The sequence below is a fragment of the Barbatula barbatula genome (genome assembly GCF_947034865.1).
Source record: "Barbatula barbatula genome assembly, chromosome: 5".
Classification (NCBI taxonomy): domain Eukaryota; kingdom Metazoa; phylum Chordata; class Actinopteri; order Cypriniformes; family Nemacheilidae; genus Barbatula; species Barbatula barbatula.
Genome location: NC_136769.1, coordinates 6,083,976 through 6,103,854, shown reverse-complemented (window position 1 = coordinate 6,103,854; position 19,879 = coordinate 6,083,976). Strand labels below are relative to the sequence as shown.

The 19,879-nt window shown below is 39.1% G+C and overlaps 1 protein-coding gene across 1 annotated transcript in view; it reads left to right on the top strand.

The window, feature by feature from the left end:
* The window catches only part of usp43b (ubiquitin specific peptidase 43b), a 42,568-nt gene extending 23,516 nt beyond the window's left edge, over positions 1-19,052 (top strand). Inside the window, exons 6-15 of the mRNA XM_079457013.1 lie at positions 540-684; positions 2,587-2,752; positions 5,431-5,542; positions 7,368-7,471; positions 8,715-8,792; positions 8,902-9,031; positions 9,174-9,507; positions 10,965-11,123; positions 14,409-14,567; positions 15,234-19,052. Coding sequence (XP_079313139.1) covers positions 540-684; positions 2,587-2,752; positions 5,431-5,542; positions 7,368-7,471; positions 8,715-8,792; positions 8,902-9,031; positions 9,174-9,507; positions 10,965-11,123; positions 14,409-14,567; positions 15,234-16,318 — 2,472 coding nt within the window. The 3' untranslated portion in view covers positions 16,319-19,052. The remainder of the gene's footprint in view (positions 1-539; positions 685-2,586; positions 2,753-5,430; positions 5,543-7,367; positions 7,472-8,714; positions 8,793-8,901; positions 9,032-9,173; positions 9,508-10,964; positions 11,124-14,408; positions 14,568-15,233) is intronic.
* The last annotated feature ends 827 nt before the right edge of the window (positions 19,053-19,879 follow it).

Below are 19,879 nucleotides of genomic sequence, written 5' to 3'. Positions count from 1 at the left end.
TGCTTGATACAAACCAAATTTGTTTTACAAAGTTAAATGTATTGCATGGTTTTAATGCTACTATAATCAATTTAATATTTTACGACATGTCGAACCTTCTAACTATGGCCTAAATGATTTCCATATACCCGTACCATCATTTTTGACATGGTATTTCAAGCCAAGGTACCTTTGCAAGGTTCCTTTCGAACACGAAGTTTCTTTCTGTGTTTTGGATCACCATTAAAATGAAATCATAAATAGGTTGGATGTTGTCAGAAGATTTTTCTGCAGTTCTGGGAGCACAAAATCAAGACACAGAGAGGCATCGAGATTTTGAACTCATTTATTTCAGGGAAGACACGTCTTTATATAGTGCACATTAAGACACCTGCTATACATTTATAGAAGGTATAGAAAACATAGCATGTCAGACAAAGAATGTTTAGTTTGTCCGCTCCGTGAGCAGGCTACACTTATTCATTCATTTATGTGGGCTTATTTATCTATGGGGAAAATAAATCCTCAATGAATACCGCATGATGCTACTCTCCCGCTAGGTCATGTTGACCGAGATCTACACAACGGGCTTCCGGCGTTCATTCTTTGATGATGATGATCTGACCAGTATAGCGGAAAGTGACATCATCTATGCCTTCCAAGCTCCACCCCACTACATCAGGGGAGGGTCTGCACGTATCTCAGGTACATGTGGGAATCAAACATAATTCAGACCTTTCTGGATATTCAAGTAGGAAATTAGTAAATATTGTAGCATTTTTGGACTCTTTTAGCAATAAGAACATGAATGTCATTTGGTTTATTGCGTTACAAAAGATGCTACAGCTTTTCTCAGAACTTTACTGAGCCTTTTTCGCGCTTACTTTCAACCGGTCCCAAGAGGTTTTTTAGTGAATGAAATTTACAGGGGCCTAGCAGGGTAAAGAAAGGTCTAGTTGTGGACATGCATCACAAATGTGTCGCGAAAGTGTCCCAAAGCTTTATATGGACTTTGGACAGCATGTTAATGTGCCCACAAACTAAAATGCTAAAGCACTGGCTGCAAGTATTTCACTTGAATTGAATGCATGTGTGAATCCAGGTTCTGCTCGGTCTTAGTGGATTTTTCTCTTGGCTTCGGGTTTGTGTGTCCAGAGGACATCTGCGGAGAGCAGAGGTGTTTAATTAAATATCTCCGTAGTAATAACACACACACAGTCCGCAGAGCTCATAAAACGATAAAAGACATCACACACTCACTTCACCGGTCTTCATTTTGAAACCGGATATGAAAGACCTCCAGATGGAATTCTGGACTACCTATCTGCTCTGATGCCGAGCCATAAAGCCTCCTTGATTAGATACACGACGAGCATCCCCCCATCTGTGCATCATAGAAACATGACCTTTCGGTTGAATGTGTTTGCATCACGAGCACATCGCTGATCATCACAGTCAAGACGATTACCCGTAAATCACATGTTATGATGTCACCGGTTAATGGTGAGTCATTGAATGAGGCTTCATCAGGATTGAAGATGACATCGGGACGTGAAGCGAGTTGCGCGTTTCTCATCAGTATACACTAATGAACAGTCCGGTTGTCGAGATGTTGAATTGATTGATGCCTGTGACTGAGTGTCGCTATGCTAGCTTGACTCATATGCTTATTAGCTTTAAGCTGTAAGCAGGCCGAATGGTAACATGCACATGCAATCGAAAGTTTAAAGAGTACATAACAAGGGATTTTTGAAGGTCCTACTTTGGTTTATGGAGTGTCCAACAACAAGTTTATGTACATAGAAGACACCATTATTTCCTAATAATAGGCAGTTATTCTACCAATAACTTCTTGATTGACTCTCAAATAATTCGCTCCGCGATTCATCCTTTTTTTAATCCCCTCCTTTCCGCTAGTCTGATGTGATTGGTCGGATGGTCTAGTCTGCTTTGATTGGTCTACCGCGGACAAGGCTCGCAAGCGACAGTTTTTGGGAGAGAGGAGTGAATTTCTTGCGGACAGTCCTTGCAAAACGTAGGCGTGGACTATATGAAGTGACGTAAATCCGCGGCAGTTCACGATTCGTGAATTTTTCCGCGGCAATCCGCGGCAGTTCGCGATTCGCACTGGGGACGACTCGTTTGCGTGATACAGAGTCGACTCCCTTTTTTCCAAGCCAATAATTTTACAATACTCTAAACTTTGCAGGATCCTTCATTTCAAACGCGGCACCACTACATAAAATGTAATTTTCATGATCTCATGTTATGTACTCTTTAAGGTTTTATATATATATTTATATTTGGGTGGGCTATTTTAATGCATCTACATGCCTGCTGCCATAATTTATTTGGAGGAAAACAACATTTGACATCTATTTAGTGTGTGTTTGTGAGAGCTGGTGTCAAAGCCTTCCTACTGTGTTCAGTCTGTCATCTGCTGTGCTCCTTTCCTCTCTCTCTCTCTCTCTCTCTCTCTCTCTCTCTCTCTCTCTCTCTCTCTCTGTGTTTCTCCTTGTGTTGCAGCACAATAAAGTTTGACATTATTTTGACGACAAATCTAACCACAGATCACAGTTTCAAGGTGACCTCTCCTTGTGTCTGCAGGGTTCCACCACAGTCTTCCGTCCTCCCCGTTTATCTCTGGGCCGGAGAGTCAGAGACTGGCTGCGTCCGGAGCGCTGTCGTCAGAGTTCCTAAACCAGGCCGATGGGATGGCAAAGATCCTGCTGCTGGTGTGTAACACAGCCGGAGCGGGACAGCAAGCTGCCAGGTATAACAATCATGTGTTGATGAGATCAAAATGTTCCAGGTAAAGCTGGTGTGGGTTAATATCACCTTATTTACTTTTACTCAGCTGCCCAGTGATCTTTTGACATTCATCACAACCATCACGGTCCATCACTCAGACTTTGACAGTGATGGTTACAGTGAGATCAATATTCTCTAAGGGCTCCTGAAATCGATATGTCTCCTATGATGTGTTTCTCTTCATACTTGAATGAAACTGAGAAACTTGGAACATATGGTTCTCTTATAGAGGGTGTAGATGTCATTATAATGACAGTGATGTGTTCGTCAGTCTTTTCTCTTTTTCTCCAAGGACTGACAAAAGTGACGTTCCCTAAGTAGTTTTTGCTCGTGCAGTTGTGTTCCTGAGATCTTTAATTGGCCATTTCTAAATATAGACCATGAGTCACCTTTCACAGACGTAGCCGTCCATTAGAAGGACTTAACAACTGAGGTTTTTAGAACATAATTCCAGCCCATCATGAGTGTTATTGTGCAATGTGAAAAATTTGCGTGGTAAACTCTCCTGTTATGTTCGGGGTCAGATTGTTCCCAAACAACTTTGACATCTTCTGGACGGTATCCTGGTTGTATTTATAAACCTTGAGTCTTGAAAATACTCAGCAAATACAGTTATATGATGATAATATAAATACATTCAAATTAATGAATGTTTTGAAATTCTCTCACGCCTTCTAAAACAAGAGCTCGGCATGAGTTTTTATTTATTTGTTTATTGAAAAATGTGTAGAAAATCTTTGAAAATCAGCTTCTAGTGAGATGAGTTGCTTAAAAACTCAGCAATGAAATGTACAAATCAGAAAGTTATAAAGCTGATATTCGATTTCAAATAGGCTATAAGGTAGGAAAGCGATTTCTGAATCAAGTGATTTTTAGACAAACTTCCAACTTAAAAGCCTTCACCATAGTACCATGTGTCCTAAAGCGCTTCGGCTGGGAAGTCTTCAAATATTAACTGACTTTTATCCTCCCTTCATACTTAAATTTCACAGACCCTTTACTTTAATGTAATAAATAAGACATCGGTCTTTCTTTAGTCTTTCCAATGCCGGCCTGCTCTCTCACCTCCTTCAACATGAGCGGACACCTTACTGCTGATACATTTATGCATTTAGCAGACGCTTTTACCCAAAGCGACGTACATTTCGCTTTGGAAATGATGGGCTACAAGGTTGTTTTGATACTCGGCCCAAAAAGCAAGCAACAATAAAATCGAGTCGTTTATCATGTTACATCAAAAATGTCAGGTCAGTATAACCCCACACAATAAATCAGGGTTAAAATTGTCGCATAATACTATTTTTTGCTAAAGCAACTTACAGTAGATAAATTCCCACTAGAGCATGTTAAAGATACTGTTACAGGAAAGATTGTAGAAAAAAGATTATTGTGTTGACACCTGCACTATGCAGATTTCTACGCCAAAGGATCAGCTTTGCCAAAGATCATAGATGCTTGAACATTTTCTAAAAGTGAGTAGAGATGTTTCCTATTTTCCCGAAGAGCATTTCTGTCCGGTTTGTTCTTCCTGAGGGTATCGATGCTAAAGTTAAAGTACCGTCACCAAATTTTAGACGTCCAAGGTCACCTTTATCTGACAGGTTTAGCGTTCTGTATGGGAATCTGAACCATAATGTTTCTCTAGTCTAGTATGTCAAATCTTTGTAGTGAACAAAAATCAAGTATCGTCAGAAAGACAGACACATTCTTCGTATGTTTTTAATTTGGTGAATATTCGGTCATTGCGTCAGACAGACACACATCAAAGTGCTGGATTTTCAGATCTTAGCTCAGAATCTGTATTTGCTCTCATAGTCCTTCTGTCATGAAGTACTTGATTTCAGCTACGCAATTGTCACATTCTGCTTTCTTTTGTTTGTTTCGTCTCTTTTGTTCATTCTTTATGAGTCCTATAGACAGGATTTGTGTGGAAATGTGATCACTACCCCCCCACAGCAGGGCCGTGTGTGTTTCAAGGGATGTTGAACTGTTTATACGACTTTATTAATGTGGCCTGGAGAATTCACAATAAAGTTGTTATCACAATATCTATCGAAACGTTTTTTAAGGTGAATCGTTGATGCTTGATGTCAGTTTCATCCTTAATGTTATGTTGAACGGTTTATGATGTGTCGAATTAACATGTAATCATCATGGTTTATAATATCACGTTATTCTCAATACATTTATAGAAGTAACTTAACTTCCAGTAGACAATCGATAACAAAATAGTCTGTGTAGAGTAGATTACTTTATTACAATGAATAAAAACAAAAAAACGAATATTTATAACATGTAACATATAAACTGATAAACAAAGCGTCTGATAAAACCGTCTATATACTGACACCCTAATATGCCTTATATATAAGAAATGTTTTGAATTTTAACTTTGCTATCTATATAAAATCTTTAGTGTTTTGTTTCCTTGTTTATTTCATTAGTGACATTCAGTAAAGTTGTACAGTTGAATTTTTATTGTTATTATTTATTGTATTCTGGAGTTGAAAGGTGTTCTGTTATATTAACAATGTTATACATGCATGTATACCGTGTATATTTTACTACTGTGATATGAGCATATTTCCTTAGGCTCTTTAGGCTTTAGACACACTATATATTATATCTGTGTGTCCGCAGGTTTGGTCCACCGTTTCTGATGAGAGAGGACCGATCGGTGTCATGGGAGCAGCTACAGCAGAGCATCCTCAGTAAAGTCTATTATCTCATGATCAATGGATCACAAGCACAGGTAATGCATCATCATAAACTCATGTAAACACATACATGAATACATTGACAGCACTCTTGCTTTTAAATGGCATGCGCAAGTTTACTTTAAAGCTACTTTACACATTTTGAACAGATAGAAAGATGTTTGCTTATACAGAGATAAAATCAGATTAGATGAAATGGACCTGAATTGTCATTGTCTTGGATTATAAGTACAAAACAAATATTCTTTTACATTAATTGTTTATGCGATTATCACAGACTTATTAACATTGTGTGCAGATACTTCATGGCAGATGCTTTGATCAAAATCCATGTTTTTATCAGTATGTGTGTTTTTGATTATGTATGTAACCTCACGCATAGTTCATACATATATAAGATTATGCATTTTATAGCAGACATATTTGAATCTGATGGATCTAAACATCATCTCCATTTCTCAGATTTCTCTGTTTTCGACTTTTTTGTCCGCCGAGGGGGCAATCTGATCCTCAGAAGAGATTTGCTGGCTGCTGCTCTCAGCAGCTGGTCACTTGATACTATATGCAGTGTGGGGATCCTTTGCCAAGCCCACTTAAAACTTTATGCAAACTGGATATCACGATAAAAAAACACAAGAGTCACAAATCAAGATGATTTTCACGAATGTTTGTAGGGGCCTGATGACATTATCAGATCTCAAAAAAGCCGTTGAAACTTTTATGGAACGTTTTCTTCTTGTTGGGTTTTTGTAGTTATGAGCTGCCACCTGCTGGGTGTTTAATAAAACACCAGTCGGTTTAAAGTTCTCTCTACATTTAGCATCATTAATGTCAGGTTTGTGGACCCCTGCGGGTCTGTCAGAGACCCAAGATGATCTTAAATATCTTTAAATAGGACACAGCCTAAAAAATGCAGGCCGGGCTTCCCTTTCTTTTTTTGATTGGTTTGTTGTTGGACAGTCGGTATAGTCCTACCTCTTTTTGTTGATGATGTCATGTGGTGAAGAGTTGTTGTTTCGAGAGGGAGAGGAGCTTAATGTTTTTTGATAACGTGGTGCATGGATAAACCATTTATAATAATCACTGCAAGAATTTTCCTCTTTGAGTTCATGGTGACTTTAAGGCTACTCCCAAACTAAAATGAACGTGTGACCTGTCTTAACTCAACATAACTTACCCAGAAATATCTTAAAACATATCAGTGCCATTGTTTTGTCTCGAGATGCACACGAGTAATGTATTCTTCTAGGGCATTTTTATAACAGCGATATAAATATCTTAATTTAACTAAGGCGTAGTCCTGGCTTGAGCTAAGCCGTGTCTGTGAAACTGGACCAGATATTTCATATCGCTTGGTTTAAAAATACAGTTGAGATCCACGGCTTTATAATGTTGCCTTTTCATCCGCTATTTAAGAGAGATGACCCAAAACATTTTTGTCACAAAATCAATATAGTGTTTATCGCTTGTTTTTTTCTCTATGCATACTTTCCAGAGTTGTTTATATTTTTGTTCTTCATAGTGAGTTTTTCTTACTACAGTTTCCTTTTTCACACACTGTGGTTTGATGTAGTGAAGAAGATGTAATGAAAACCGCTACAAATACATTTTTCATTGAAAAAATGTTTAATATGTTATGTATCTTTGCTATATCACACTAAGAATTTATCAAACACATTTTAAATGTCTCTTCACAAAGTATATGTATTTTAGGAAGAGGGTCCTCACGAAAGATCCATCACATTTGGGGGTCCCTCGCATCATGTTGTTTGAAAACCTCCATCTCGGAGACAAAGATAAAATCAAAAGGAATTCCTTAATGTTTATTGCTCTTTTCCTGCTAACGTCTCTTTTCATCAGAATTTCAAGGTGCTGTTCAGGATCCGTGTTGTTGGAGGATCTACTTCTCACAGCTACCTAAATCCTCAAGACGGAAGGCCACTTCTCCACCCCGCGGTGGACAGGTAATACTGTGTGCATATGTGTGTGTGTGTTTGTGATATCTTCATCTTTCCAAGAGGAATCAATAACAACAATTCACTTGGGATGAAGGTTTGGAAGCCATTGCCTTAGGTTTGGAAGGAAATATAACTTTAATCCATTATTATTGTATTACGCTTCATGTTCCAAATAAAGCACAAATTCAGTGAAACATTTCACAAGAGCTACGGCTTGAATCCAGGCTATATGAGAGAATATAATGCTAACGGTGAATTTGTCATGTTGTGCACATTGAATTTTTTTTTTATGTTTAACACCCTCATAAAAATTTCACAGCCATCATGATGTTCATTCTTATATTAAAGCACACATGGGGAAATAAAGTCATTTCTTCATCAACCCTCATAATGAAATCATGTCATTTGGCTTGGCTGGTCAACATGAGGCTTTTTAATTATTAATGGACGCTTCACAATCTCATACACCTGCAGTATTACAGGTAATGCCAAAGTCGAGTCTTCATCCACTCCCTCGCCGTTGTGTAAATTCAGCCAGTCTATTCATCATGCTCCCAATAATGGGTCTTTGGTAAATGAACTATAGGAAATTTGGCAGTTTTTGGTTTGTTTCTTGTTCTTTATCCAAGAAATAATACTTTTGTTAACATAATAAACTGGCTGTACGGTTTACTGGATAATTAACTCATAATTTTTAGATGCTTTAAAAATTCAGAAAGCAAATAAGACATTTCAAATCTGGTTGTAATGGAAAAAGCAAAAGGGCTGTGTGGTCAAAAAATGTAATTTTGTTTTATGGTTGCAATATAGGTGTATGTCTAACGAAACTCAAGATGACACTTCTTTTTAAAATGACAATGATGAATAATTGTTGTATAATTGTATAATAATATTTAATACTGTCCTGCTTGGGATTCATTTGTGGGATCTCTCGGTCTTGTGGCTTAAGTCTAAACCCGAGGGAAAATCCGTTTTTAAATATATGATGTCACTCAACCACAACGTTTTACTTTCTTATGCTAAAAAACAGACATGATTGACATGTGATTCCTATTTGCTATCTTTGCTATTGTAGATGAGGATGCATTTCCATATTTCACTCCAGACTGCATGATTTTCTCATAGACAATAAAACATTCATCTTCATCATGAACTTTCTGTTCCATGTTTTTATTGAGGTCAGTAATGAATGATATGCTCATATGTTCATGTATGTGAGAATATTTCTGTTATTTTTCTGTCGTCTCAGAGCTTTGAAGCTGTGTGGCTCAGGTGGACCTCCACACGTGAAGCTCATTGTTGAGTGGGAGCACCGAATCAAAGACTGGTAACATTATTAACTTCCTATACAAACATGAGAAAAGAGACTGTGTAGTCTGTCTGCACTTCATTCTTAAGCCAACAAAGCAATGACCCAAGGTCATCTGTCTCTGTAGCCTGTTTGGTAATATCCAGGAGGAGGTGGTAAAAGATTCGGAAAGCGTTCGAGCTCAACAGCAACATCACGTTCAGCAACACAGCTGCACCTTGGACGAGTGTTTCGAGCTGTACACCAAAGAAGAACAGGTAAGAAACACACTATAAAAACACAACACTGATGTGTGTCGTTTAGTTAGATATGAAAAATACAGTGTTTTAGTGTGTTGTACTGTTTTAGGAGATGAGAATCTTTGTATGACATGACCTGACATGACTCATGTTTACTCAGTTGGCCCCGGACGACGCGTGGAAGTGCCCTCATTGTAAGCAGCTCCAGCAGGGCATGGTGCAGATGAGTCTCTGGACACTCCCCGACATCCTCATCCTCCACCTCAAACGCTTCCGGCAGGTGGGAGAGAAGCGCAACAAGCTCTCCACGCAGGTCCACTTCCCCCTCACCGCTCTCGATATGGGCCGGCATGTGGTCAAAAGGAGTACGGGCGCCCGGCTGCCATCTGGCTCCAAACAACAGTCCGAGAGCAGCAGACGAGCGGCAGACGTCTTGTACGACCTGTATGCGGTGTGTAACCATCACGGAGGCATGCACGGAGGCCACTACACGGGTATGTGTGCGCGGTGGAGAAACGGATAGCTTGCGTGTATAAAATTCGATTGTGAGATGAAATTTAGATGCTGTGTCTAATTACATTTACATTAATGTATTTTTATCCAAAAGTTTCAATTGCAAGTAAAGATGAAGTTTAGCCAAATTATTTTAATATACTGTCATTGGGAGGAAGAGTGAATAATCCAAAAGTGGACATTTTTAGCTTTGCATAGACATTTACATTTATGCATTTGGCAGATGCTTTTATCCAAAGCGACTTGCATTGCTTTGTGCTATCCATTTATGACTATGTGCAATCCCTTGGGATCGAATCCATGACATTGGTGTTGCTAGCGCCATGCTGTAACCAATGAGCCACAGGAAAGCTTGAAGTGGGTAATTTTCTAAAGAGTGGGCAACAGCGAGTGAAGTTTGTAAGAGTGTTTCCGGCCATTTTTGTTCGCGCTTTTGCTGCATCCAAAAAATAAGGTTTTGATGGCAGAGAAAGTTCTAGCTCAGTCCTATAGTCTAACCCAATCTGACATAATAACTTTACCACACGGCGTAGCTGATGAGCTCAACGTTTAAATCTTAGCTAGTGTTTGTAGCAGTGCACTTCAAAAACCCTCCTCCTTCCCCAGCTCCACCTGTATTGATCTGCTACAAGATGATCATTTACCCTATACGGGGGTTATTCATATATGTCATACTGTATGTGCAGCAGCAGCATTCCTTTCATTCACACAGCAGCGTGTCGTGGATGTATCGGCAGCAGCAAGTTAAAAAACACTGTCTTCATAAGCTTTTTCAAGACATTTTTACTTTCATCCAGTGAGTCATAAAGTGATTTTTAGGGCATGTATGAAGTCCATTCCCCTCTGCTTCCTACTCCTTTAACTAAAAGAATAATGCTAATCTTTTTGTTTCAAAATGTCGAGTGTACATCCAAAGCACTGCTTGAGAGAAATTTATTCAGAGTGATGCCACGCCCACAGTCGAGCGATTGTATGCAGTGTGATTCTCAGGGAGGACTTGTCAGAGTCACGAAATAGCAAATAGGGAAAAGTACCTGAAAGTTTTCCAGGTATGTGACTCCTCTTCAGGTTTCAGCAAGATAATAATAGAGACCACTTGTCAAACCATTGCAACAATTATTTCGAGCAGAAAGCATGTTTCACTTTAGGTGTTAGCCAGCTGCTGAACCTGAAATAAAGTTTCAATAAAGAAATAAAGGCAGGTGAAAAAGGGTTAGACATGCAACAGTAGACAGCTCATGCCGCATTAATAAAACTATATTCAAGCCTCATTAGAACGCCGACCAATCTGCCCATGTTAGTATTGTACAGTATCTATTGGATCATGTCAAGTTGAAATAATCTTACACTTTTTAAGTCCTAGCAAGAATGCTACAACGAGTGCTTTATATGCAAAAGACATGCCATATAAATGGTGTGTATTTGATCTCTCGAGCAGCTTACTGCAGGAATTCAGTGGACGGGCGCTGGTACTCTTACGATGACAGCAGCGTTGATCCGGTGCCCGAGGGGGAAGTGTGCACCCGCGCCGCCTACATCCTCTTCTACCAGAGACGTGACGCCATTCCTACCTGGTCCGCTAGCTGCTCCCCGCGAGGTGAGTGATCGAGAAGCACTGATGTGTGGAGTTAAGCCTTCCGGAAGAGTTCCTGACACGTCTGTACACTCCACAGAAAACTTCATTTTACAGAAGACGTGTAAGACAAGTCACATCATCTTACATTTTGTATTATTAGTTCTCAAATGAGCTGTTTAGTTCATGTGCGTTTGTTCATGATTTTGTATTTCTTTTACTTTTACAATTTATAATTCACAATGCAACATGAATTACTATTCTGTTGTTTTTCATTACATTCATTGGATCATTCATGGGGGCTTTTACACTCGAGAGACGCAGAAGCCGTTTATTACATCGAGTCTCATTCATATTATTGAAAACACTGATTTCCTTCTTCAGAAAATGCAAATCGCTGCTGTCCTTCTGTCCTTTTTTTCCCATAAATCCTTATAATAAATCCTTATAATTGGTCACACTATAGTTCTTCCAAATATTTCACCAACAAAAAGTGCTTGTCAACTTCGACAAGTATTTCTTTATTTGAAAAGTAAAGTGTTTATTGCTATTTCCTGACAAAACATTTTGGAAGATTTGGACATTGAGGTTTTAAAAGAACAGTGACGAAATGCATGTGTACACTCATGTTTCATTCACAAGAAACCGAACAGCACTGGACCCCATTTACTTCTATTGTATGGACACAAAACCAATGCAAATGGTTTTTGCATTTACCAAAGTAAATGGGGTCCAGTTAACAACATCTTTCGAAATAACTTCTTTTGTGTTCTGCTGAAGAAAAAAAGTCATACAGGTTAAATGATAACCGAATTTTCATTTTTGGGTGAACTATCACTTTAAGTTTATATGTTGTGGCTGAGAAACTTATGTAATACATCTGGCACTATTTTAGTCATTAAGATTAAGCAAACATAATCCTTAGATGTCAAATCTCCCTTTTAACTGCAAACATCTCGGCCTCCTGGGTGTCAGGCGTTCCACACAGAATTTCTGTTGCATCAATGTTTACCACTACAATCCCGATTGAGAGCTGTAGAGACGCCAACTGCTGGCGGCCTTCAAGGGGCCTTTTGAAAAGCTGGTGACTCTTTTCAACTGCTCTATGTGAACCACATCTGAGCAGAAATGCTAAAATGCAATATGTATTCAGCGCGACGCTGCACATTCGCAACCGGAACAAAACACTTCCAGGAAGGACAAGCCGGTGATTACCAGGTCACCTGCCACACATTTGTTTTTTTCTTGCTGCACCACATGCTGTGTGACCGCCTGCTTTCTTGCGGTTTTTTTTTTTGTGAAATGAAAGTTATCAGATCTACTGTGCCGGCACAATTACGTCTAACCAAATTGAAGGTAATTAAAATGCGACAGCACGCTTAAAAGCATCAAGCAAACAATGAGAGATGCAGCGACAGCTTTGGTTACGAAGTGCGTGTGCGTAAGAAAATTAAAATAGGTTTGATATGCCGAATAGTCTATAATCGCAGATATTGACACATTTTCAGAAGGTATATATGGGAATGTTAGCTATAATTATTAACAAAGACCCTTTGAATGTTTTATGGTATGCCCTGTATTTTACCATTAGTGTAACATCGGTGATGTGCAATGCAAAAAGACTTGAGTTTGTCCTTCAGAAGGTTTGAGGGAATAGAAAGCGTTATCTGCAGCAACATTCCCGAGCAGAAATAGTTTTAAAGAGTCGAGGTAACTCTGAACTGTTGTGAATAGCTTCAAGCAAAAGTTCAGAAATGGCAACCGAAGTGCACGGTTATGAAATCCGTGGAATATTGCCACCGACCTTCAGTGTTTTTCATTTTGATTCGATCAGAGGTACATAATTTCATTCCTCAATAGTGCCCCGGAGCGTTAATGCATAGACGTTATCACAAATATATATGTTGCAAAGTAATGCTATGGTGCTTAGACAGACAAGGGTGTGGTATGATCAATCTACTTCAATGTATCACATTAAGGCGTCAACTTTGCAGCTTACGCCGAGTAATATACGAGAAGCTATTTTTGTCTCAGTATTGCTGTATGGGAGAACGTATTGTAACTTCTCACCATTTTTCATTTAATGTCAAGCAAAGAGATGCACTGTTTTGACTGCAGTGTTAAGCTGGCTGCACACTTGACTTTGTTGGCACAATTTAGCTGTCTGAGACCAATTTAAGGAGCCACTTAGTGTGACATGCTCACCGGCGGTCGGTTTTCTTTGCGATGAATCTTAGCCTTACCGTGTCAGAGATTTGGGATCAAGGTACAGCCGGTGACTGGTTGTGCGCGCGTGTGTTTAAGAGAGAGAGAGAGAGCAGCAGTCAGTTTAACATGCATTTCTCTTCTTAGCAAACATTGTGATTGTGAACATAAGAAGTTCTCACATGTTTGCAGTACACTCGGCTCACAATCCGATTCCAGTGCATGGGTTCACTATCACAATACAGTAGTATTACAATATTTGGGGGAAACATTTACATTGATGCATCTGGAAGACGCTTTTATCCGAAAATAAGAAGTCTGTCTTCATTCATTCACCCTCAGATCATTTCAAACCTGTGATTTAGTTTTGTTTTGCAGAACACAAAGGAAGATATTTGGAAGAATGTCAGTAACCAAACAGATCTCATCCCCCATTGACTCCCATAGTATTTATTTATCCTACTATGGCAATTAATGGGGGATGAGATCTGTTTGGTTTCTTCCAAATATGTTCCTTTGTGTTCAGCAGAAAAAAAAAATATATACAGGTTTGCCATAACCTGAGGGTATGTAAATGATGACAGAATCTTTATTTTTGGGTGATTTGTCCCTTCCATGTATATTTAAGAAAGAAATAAGCAGCGCTAAAGCACAAGGAAGAATTCCTTAAAGCAGTCAAAACAAAACGTTAAAATAAAGCATTCAAATGTTGACAGGTGGGCTTTGTTTTCACTAACTTGATGCTGAATTCTGCTCTCCGTGGGACCGCTGGCTTTGTGAAAACACTACGGGGGAAAGGAAAGCTGATAAACTTCAACTGCAGGGGGGGGATTTTATTCTGGTGCTTGTATTTTTGTACATGTTTAGCTTTTTTTAAACGAGTCATTTTGCAGACAGACTATTTCAATATTTACATTTGGTCTCAGAGATCATTCTTTTCTGTTATTCTGCATAATAATGAATTTTATGATGGGTATTTAGTATTTTATTGTATTTGGTAATCCTCATTTTTTGTATCTCTGTGGGTTTAACAAGCATGTCGGTTTATCGTTAGAAGAATTATGACGATTAGATGTTAACACAAGTTATTTTATTAAAACACAGGCTCCACCTCCTCCTCGACATCAGATCACTGGCTCGTCAGGCTGACTGCAGAGAATCTGATCTCCACACCACCTAACAAACTGACCAACTCATCTTCAGCCCCTGAACCTCAAACCCCACACGTTCCTGTCATCCGCGAGCCTCCTAAAGACAGCACTGGTAAGTGAACTCTGGTCTTTTTGCAACTGAACCTCACGATAACAAATATGTGTCTTACACTGTTTTTTCTAACTTCTAAAAATAATAAACTCATTAAAACAATAATGTGACTTAAAAAACAATTCAACGCTATTTTATGCATTTAGCATTTTATCTTCAGGTCTCACCCTGAGATGCTTTTTAAACAGTATTGAAGTCCTTCTCATCTGTGTTGGGCTCTTATTGGCTGTCCTTTTGATCATTATTTACTCAAATCATCCATTTCAAAAACTCCTTTATTAAATGAAATGTGAAGTGATTTTCAGTGAACTTTTGGACGTCAAGTTCTCTATTTTTCTTCTTCTCACTGACATTTGAACATTAAAAACACAGACGTAGTTAGGTAAGCTGAATACCTCAAAAATCCGTCAATATCGCTGTTCATTAGGCCGTTCACATTTTCTCCTTTTATTGGTCATGTGATGTCCTTTACAATTACGACGCTTACACACAAAAATGAACTCCATTAAGATCCGTTTTGAATAGGAATGTATGTATTTCCAAAAGAACAGAAGAGCAATTTTATTCACTTGGCATGAAAGTTGCCACATTTCGACTGAAGTAGAATATGTATTAAACCTACATAAATCTACATATCTCTGACATATTACTCATTTTCTGCTTTAGATGGAAATGACTCAGCGCCATTTCTAAGGACCACTCGTGGCCAGAGCATGAGTATGCGTAACAACTCCAAATCAAAGACGAGCAGAGTCCTTCCGCTTCGCTGGTCGTTCGGCTCCAAGGACCGTCGAAAACCATCGACCGCCCCACCACAAACAGGAACCGACGAGCTGGTGGAGTACCTCGAGTCTGGTCGACGCCCTCGTTGTACCAAGGAGCCAATAGTTGGCATCGTAGCTAATCCTTCGCAGGTCAAAGCTCCGCCGCGTGATGACGACGCTCTCAGTTCCCCCAGCGGTAGCAGTGGAGGCGTAGAGCGAATTAGCTACCAAGGTCCAGATTCACCTCGATTGCCTGAAGGCCAGAGCAGGCCGGCGTCAGACTTTAACAGCATCACTTCTAATTGCAGTTCGAGAGCCGGTGGCTCATCGGCCAAGAGCAGCTCAAAATTATCCAGGCTGGAGCATGACAGCACTCAGGTTGGCAAGTCGCTTCAGGGTTCCCTTACCGGCCTTCCCAATGGGACCAGCTCGAGCGCTAATGGTTCCAACAGCGCATCTCATTCCAGAGACTCCACATTGAAAAGGATCCGAGGCCAAGCGGCTAATAGGACTCAGGCACAGGTGGCTGCTGGGAAGGGCGTGGACAGCAGGTGTAAAGATGGCGGCGTTTCAGGCTTGACGCATGCGGCTGATCAGTTGCACAATGGGAAGTGTAAGGAGGTGGCTTACGGAAAAACGCTTCCTAATAAAAGCTCAGCCAAAATGTCTCTGTCCAATGGGGCTCTAAACGGGAAGCCGATTGAAGTGAGAAGAACCAATTATACCCACAAAAGCTCCAGCAAACCCAGAGAAACCCAGGTTTCGGGGAGCACAGCCGATATTAAACGCGCCCACAGCTCATCTAATATTCAGAGCAGGCTCGACATGACTTTGAAAAGGACATTGTCTCTCCAAAGAAACGGTCCAATGGTGCCGCTTCACAAAGGGCCTGCGGTAGAGAAATCCAACTATGCAACACATCACGGAATCAGATACAGCAGCACATCGCTCGGCAGACCGAGACCTGTACCTGAATCCTGCTTCTGATTTATGGCTTTCACTGTGGATTGTGCTTTTTGTATACGTGCGGTCTGTCAACATCCATGCTTTTGTGTATCATAGAGGACCTCCTTGTGTTGCCCGTGGGAACAATGTTGTTTTATACTGTAATGTTTGACCGTCCTGAACGGGTTTGAGATTTCACACTAACTTTGCTAAACCCAAGTCAACGTTCTCTCATGAGGTTGATAACTTTAAATAGACAAATATATCACTCCAGATGCACACTGTTTTAATATCAGCAAGATTTCATGATGTAAGCAATGAGCCAGCATTTGATTGGTTGTTTGTTGCAGCACAGTTCAGGGTTTTTAAAATGATAACAATGAAATGTTGCCGACCCCAAGGTTTAATACGAATGTTAACCAACGGTTAAGTCCAGTGTGAAAATCAAAAATCCTGTTTGGATGGTTTGAAATCTTCAGTTACATCATCAGGATGTTTACCTTATTAACAATAATTAGAAGGATCTGTCTAGAAACAGGTCAGTCGACTCCGAAATGAAGTACATTTTATCTATTTAGTGAAATGATTGTGTATATTTATGCAAGTGCCTTTTTGCAATGTAATGGGGATGACAGTGCCTGTTTTCACATGAATATACATGCGCACACCTCGCCACGCATATAATCGATGAATTTGGCATTGAGACAGATTGATACATAACACAGGGATTCACTTATGCAAGTCACTCGCTGCAATATCCACAATGAGATGGTTTAAAAGCGCTAAACATTTAATACCATGTGCACATTTGGTTGCGTTTGTTTAGGCAGCAATGGACTATGCAAAACTGGACACAGGTGCATGCACTGTACACATTTTTGAGTGTTAGATGGTCATGTTGATGTAAAAATTTTAATTCTGTTGCCGTTTATTGCAAAACTAGGAGCTGTACTCCTCTAGCTTAATCTGCAAATGTCATTTGTTCGATCCTGTTAATCCCACACATAAAATACAGCCACGGAAAAAATTCAGTCCAGTGTCTGTTGAATATCTACAAAATCAAACTGTGGAGTGACAAAGTCATCCAACAGCAATGTGTCACAACCTGACAAGACACATAAAACTGTGATACAAATTAAGGTTATCATATATATATATATATATCAAATTTTTTGATTTTCCCTAAATACATACTAAATATTAGTGTTATATTGCTTAAAAAGTGAATATGAACTTCTTTGCAGTATTTGACGTCTGAAAATACAGAGCATCATTTCTGTTGTATTGACCTTTTTTTTGTTTCTCCAGTTTTCATTTTCAGCAAATAAATGCAAATAGAAACGATATTTTGGAAGACAATTTGGGAGAAATATTGTAAGTAGTTCACAGAATGAAACAAAATGTATTATTTTACCTAAACACATAACTATAAGTAGTAAATTCCCCAAAACTGAACGTAATTTGGAATGGTCTTTGAAAATTTTCTGCGGCTGTATGTAACTTAAATTGAATGTAAGTCGTTTTGAATGAGTGTTTTGCCAAATCCATAAATGTAAATGTCTGCCTCTTTTTTGAAAGACAAGAGCAGAACCTTCAAAAATGTTTTTATACTATGAATGGCAACTAAAGCTGTCACTAACATTGAGCTCAACATCTCCTTTTGTGTACCACAGAGAAAGTCACACGTTTTTCAAACAATAGTGAGTAAACTTAACGAAATTCTCATTATGGGGTGAACTTTTCCTTCAACGTGTACATTTAGCTAAAATGGAAGAGAAAGTGGAAATCCCACGAAGCATGAAGATGCGCAGCAATATCAAACAAAGCAAATAAAATATCTGAGGAATCAATCGTCTGAAAATGTGGTGTTGTTTTTTAGTGTGCACTTTCCATTCATACATGATGCTGTAAATGAGTTTGCCGCACACTTCTCTGTCGCACAGAAACCCGTTGTTGACTCTTCATTTGATCTGTAGCATGTGGCATCCTATTGCTTTCGATTGGTTTTAAATTGACGATCAATGGCTAGTTTTGCTGGTGACTGCTTATATATTCTTATCCTTGTGCATTCATGTTATGAATCAGATTCTTGCTGCCGTCATGAATGATGCCTCAAAATGTGCAGTTCTTATACTTAATGAAGGGTGTTTAAAGCACCAAGCTCTTTTGCCGTGTGCCAGTTTACGTGACCACTTAACAACAACCCGACAAACCACCATTGCCATAGAAACTGAACAGCATGGCATTCAATCCAATAGGAACACCTTAGCAACATACTGATGTGAGGAACACTGAACATGCAAGTTTCTTATCTTAAGTCTTAACAGACTTTCCAGTTATGATGCATGTGGATAGTGCCAAAGAAGATGTGTTGAATATCTGATATTTAGCCTATGTCTGATATTTATTGCATGTGCAATACAGCTGTGGAAAAAACGGATAAGGCAAATTTTCTTTTAATCAGAATTTGTAAATGTCTGTCTGTTGAACAAAATGAAACCTCAGGAGTGACATAAGGTCATCCATGCAATGTAAAGACTGACAGCATTTAACGGTTTCGACATTTGGACACAGTTGTTTTGCTGTATTTGAAGTCAGCCACGTGAGTTGTCGAACAAGAGTTGTGTAATCTTACCCAACTCCCTTACAGCATTAATCCGTGGAATAATTCATTCGTTTGTAATCCGGATATGCTTTTCTAACCACTGTCTCCTAGTGATAGGATCACATATCAAATCTCAATATGATAATATAGAAAACTAGTGCACCGGATTATACTGCGCTACCGACCTGAGATTTACATTTATGCATTTGGCAGAGGCTTCTATCCAAAGCAACTTACATTGCATTATGCTTAACATTCGTTTCTGAGTATATGCGATCCACTGGGATCGAACCCATGACCTTGGCGTTGCTATTGCCATGATCTGACTGCTGAGCTATTGGAAAGCTAAATACTACTCAATAATATCCAGAGGAGGATTTTTTAAATATATATTTTGCTCCTTAGGGATGTTGTCTGCAAACTGCTAATAGTGCACATTCATTGAACTCTTGATATAAATTGGCTAAATTCTGCATAATTCAACATACGCTGAGATTCCCCGATAGCAAAAGACTGAGGGAGGGTTAACATGCACTTTTGAACAGTTTGTGCTTATATAACACATTGTACGCTGTTGTATTTTTTGTACAGGAAATTAAACCACAAGTTGTCTAAACACTTTCTAATGAGTTGCATGGGTGGTTTGATTCGCTCTAAAAACACATGAAATAGCACCTCAATCATTTCTTAATCGTCTCTTAATTAATCATTTCTTGAAATGACGAAATTTACTTTGGATCCCAAACCCAAATATACAACATGCACTTTGGGTTGTGTAAAAAATCGTGTCTGTCTGTACTGTGTAACCTTCAGACTGGAAGCTTTTAAAGTCTTTTCAGTCCTCTCTATGTCAAGCCAACATTAAAGCTGGCTTTTTTTGGCGAAAAGTGCAGCATTTGTACTTTTGAAATAACACACTGACGAATGACACGGAACTAGGAAAGTGCCAATTTAAAGTTTTACAAGTTTTTAGGAAGTTTTAAAGTGAAACAGCATTG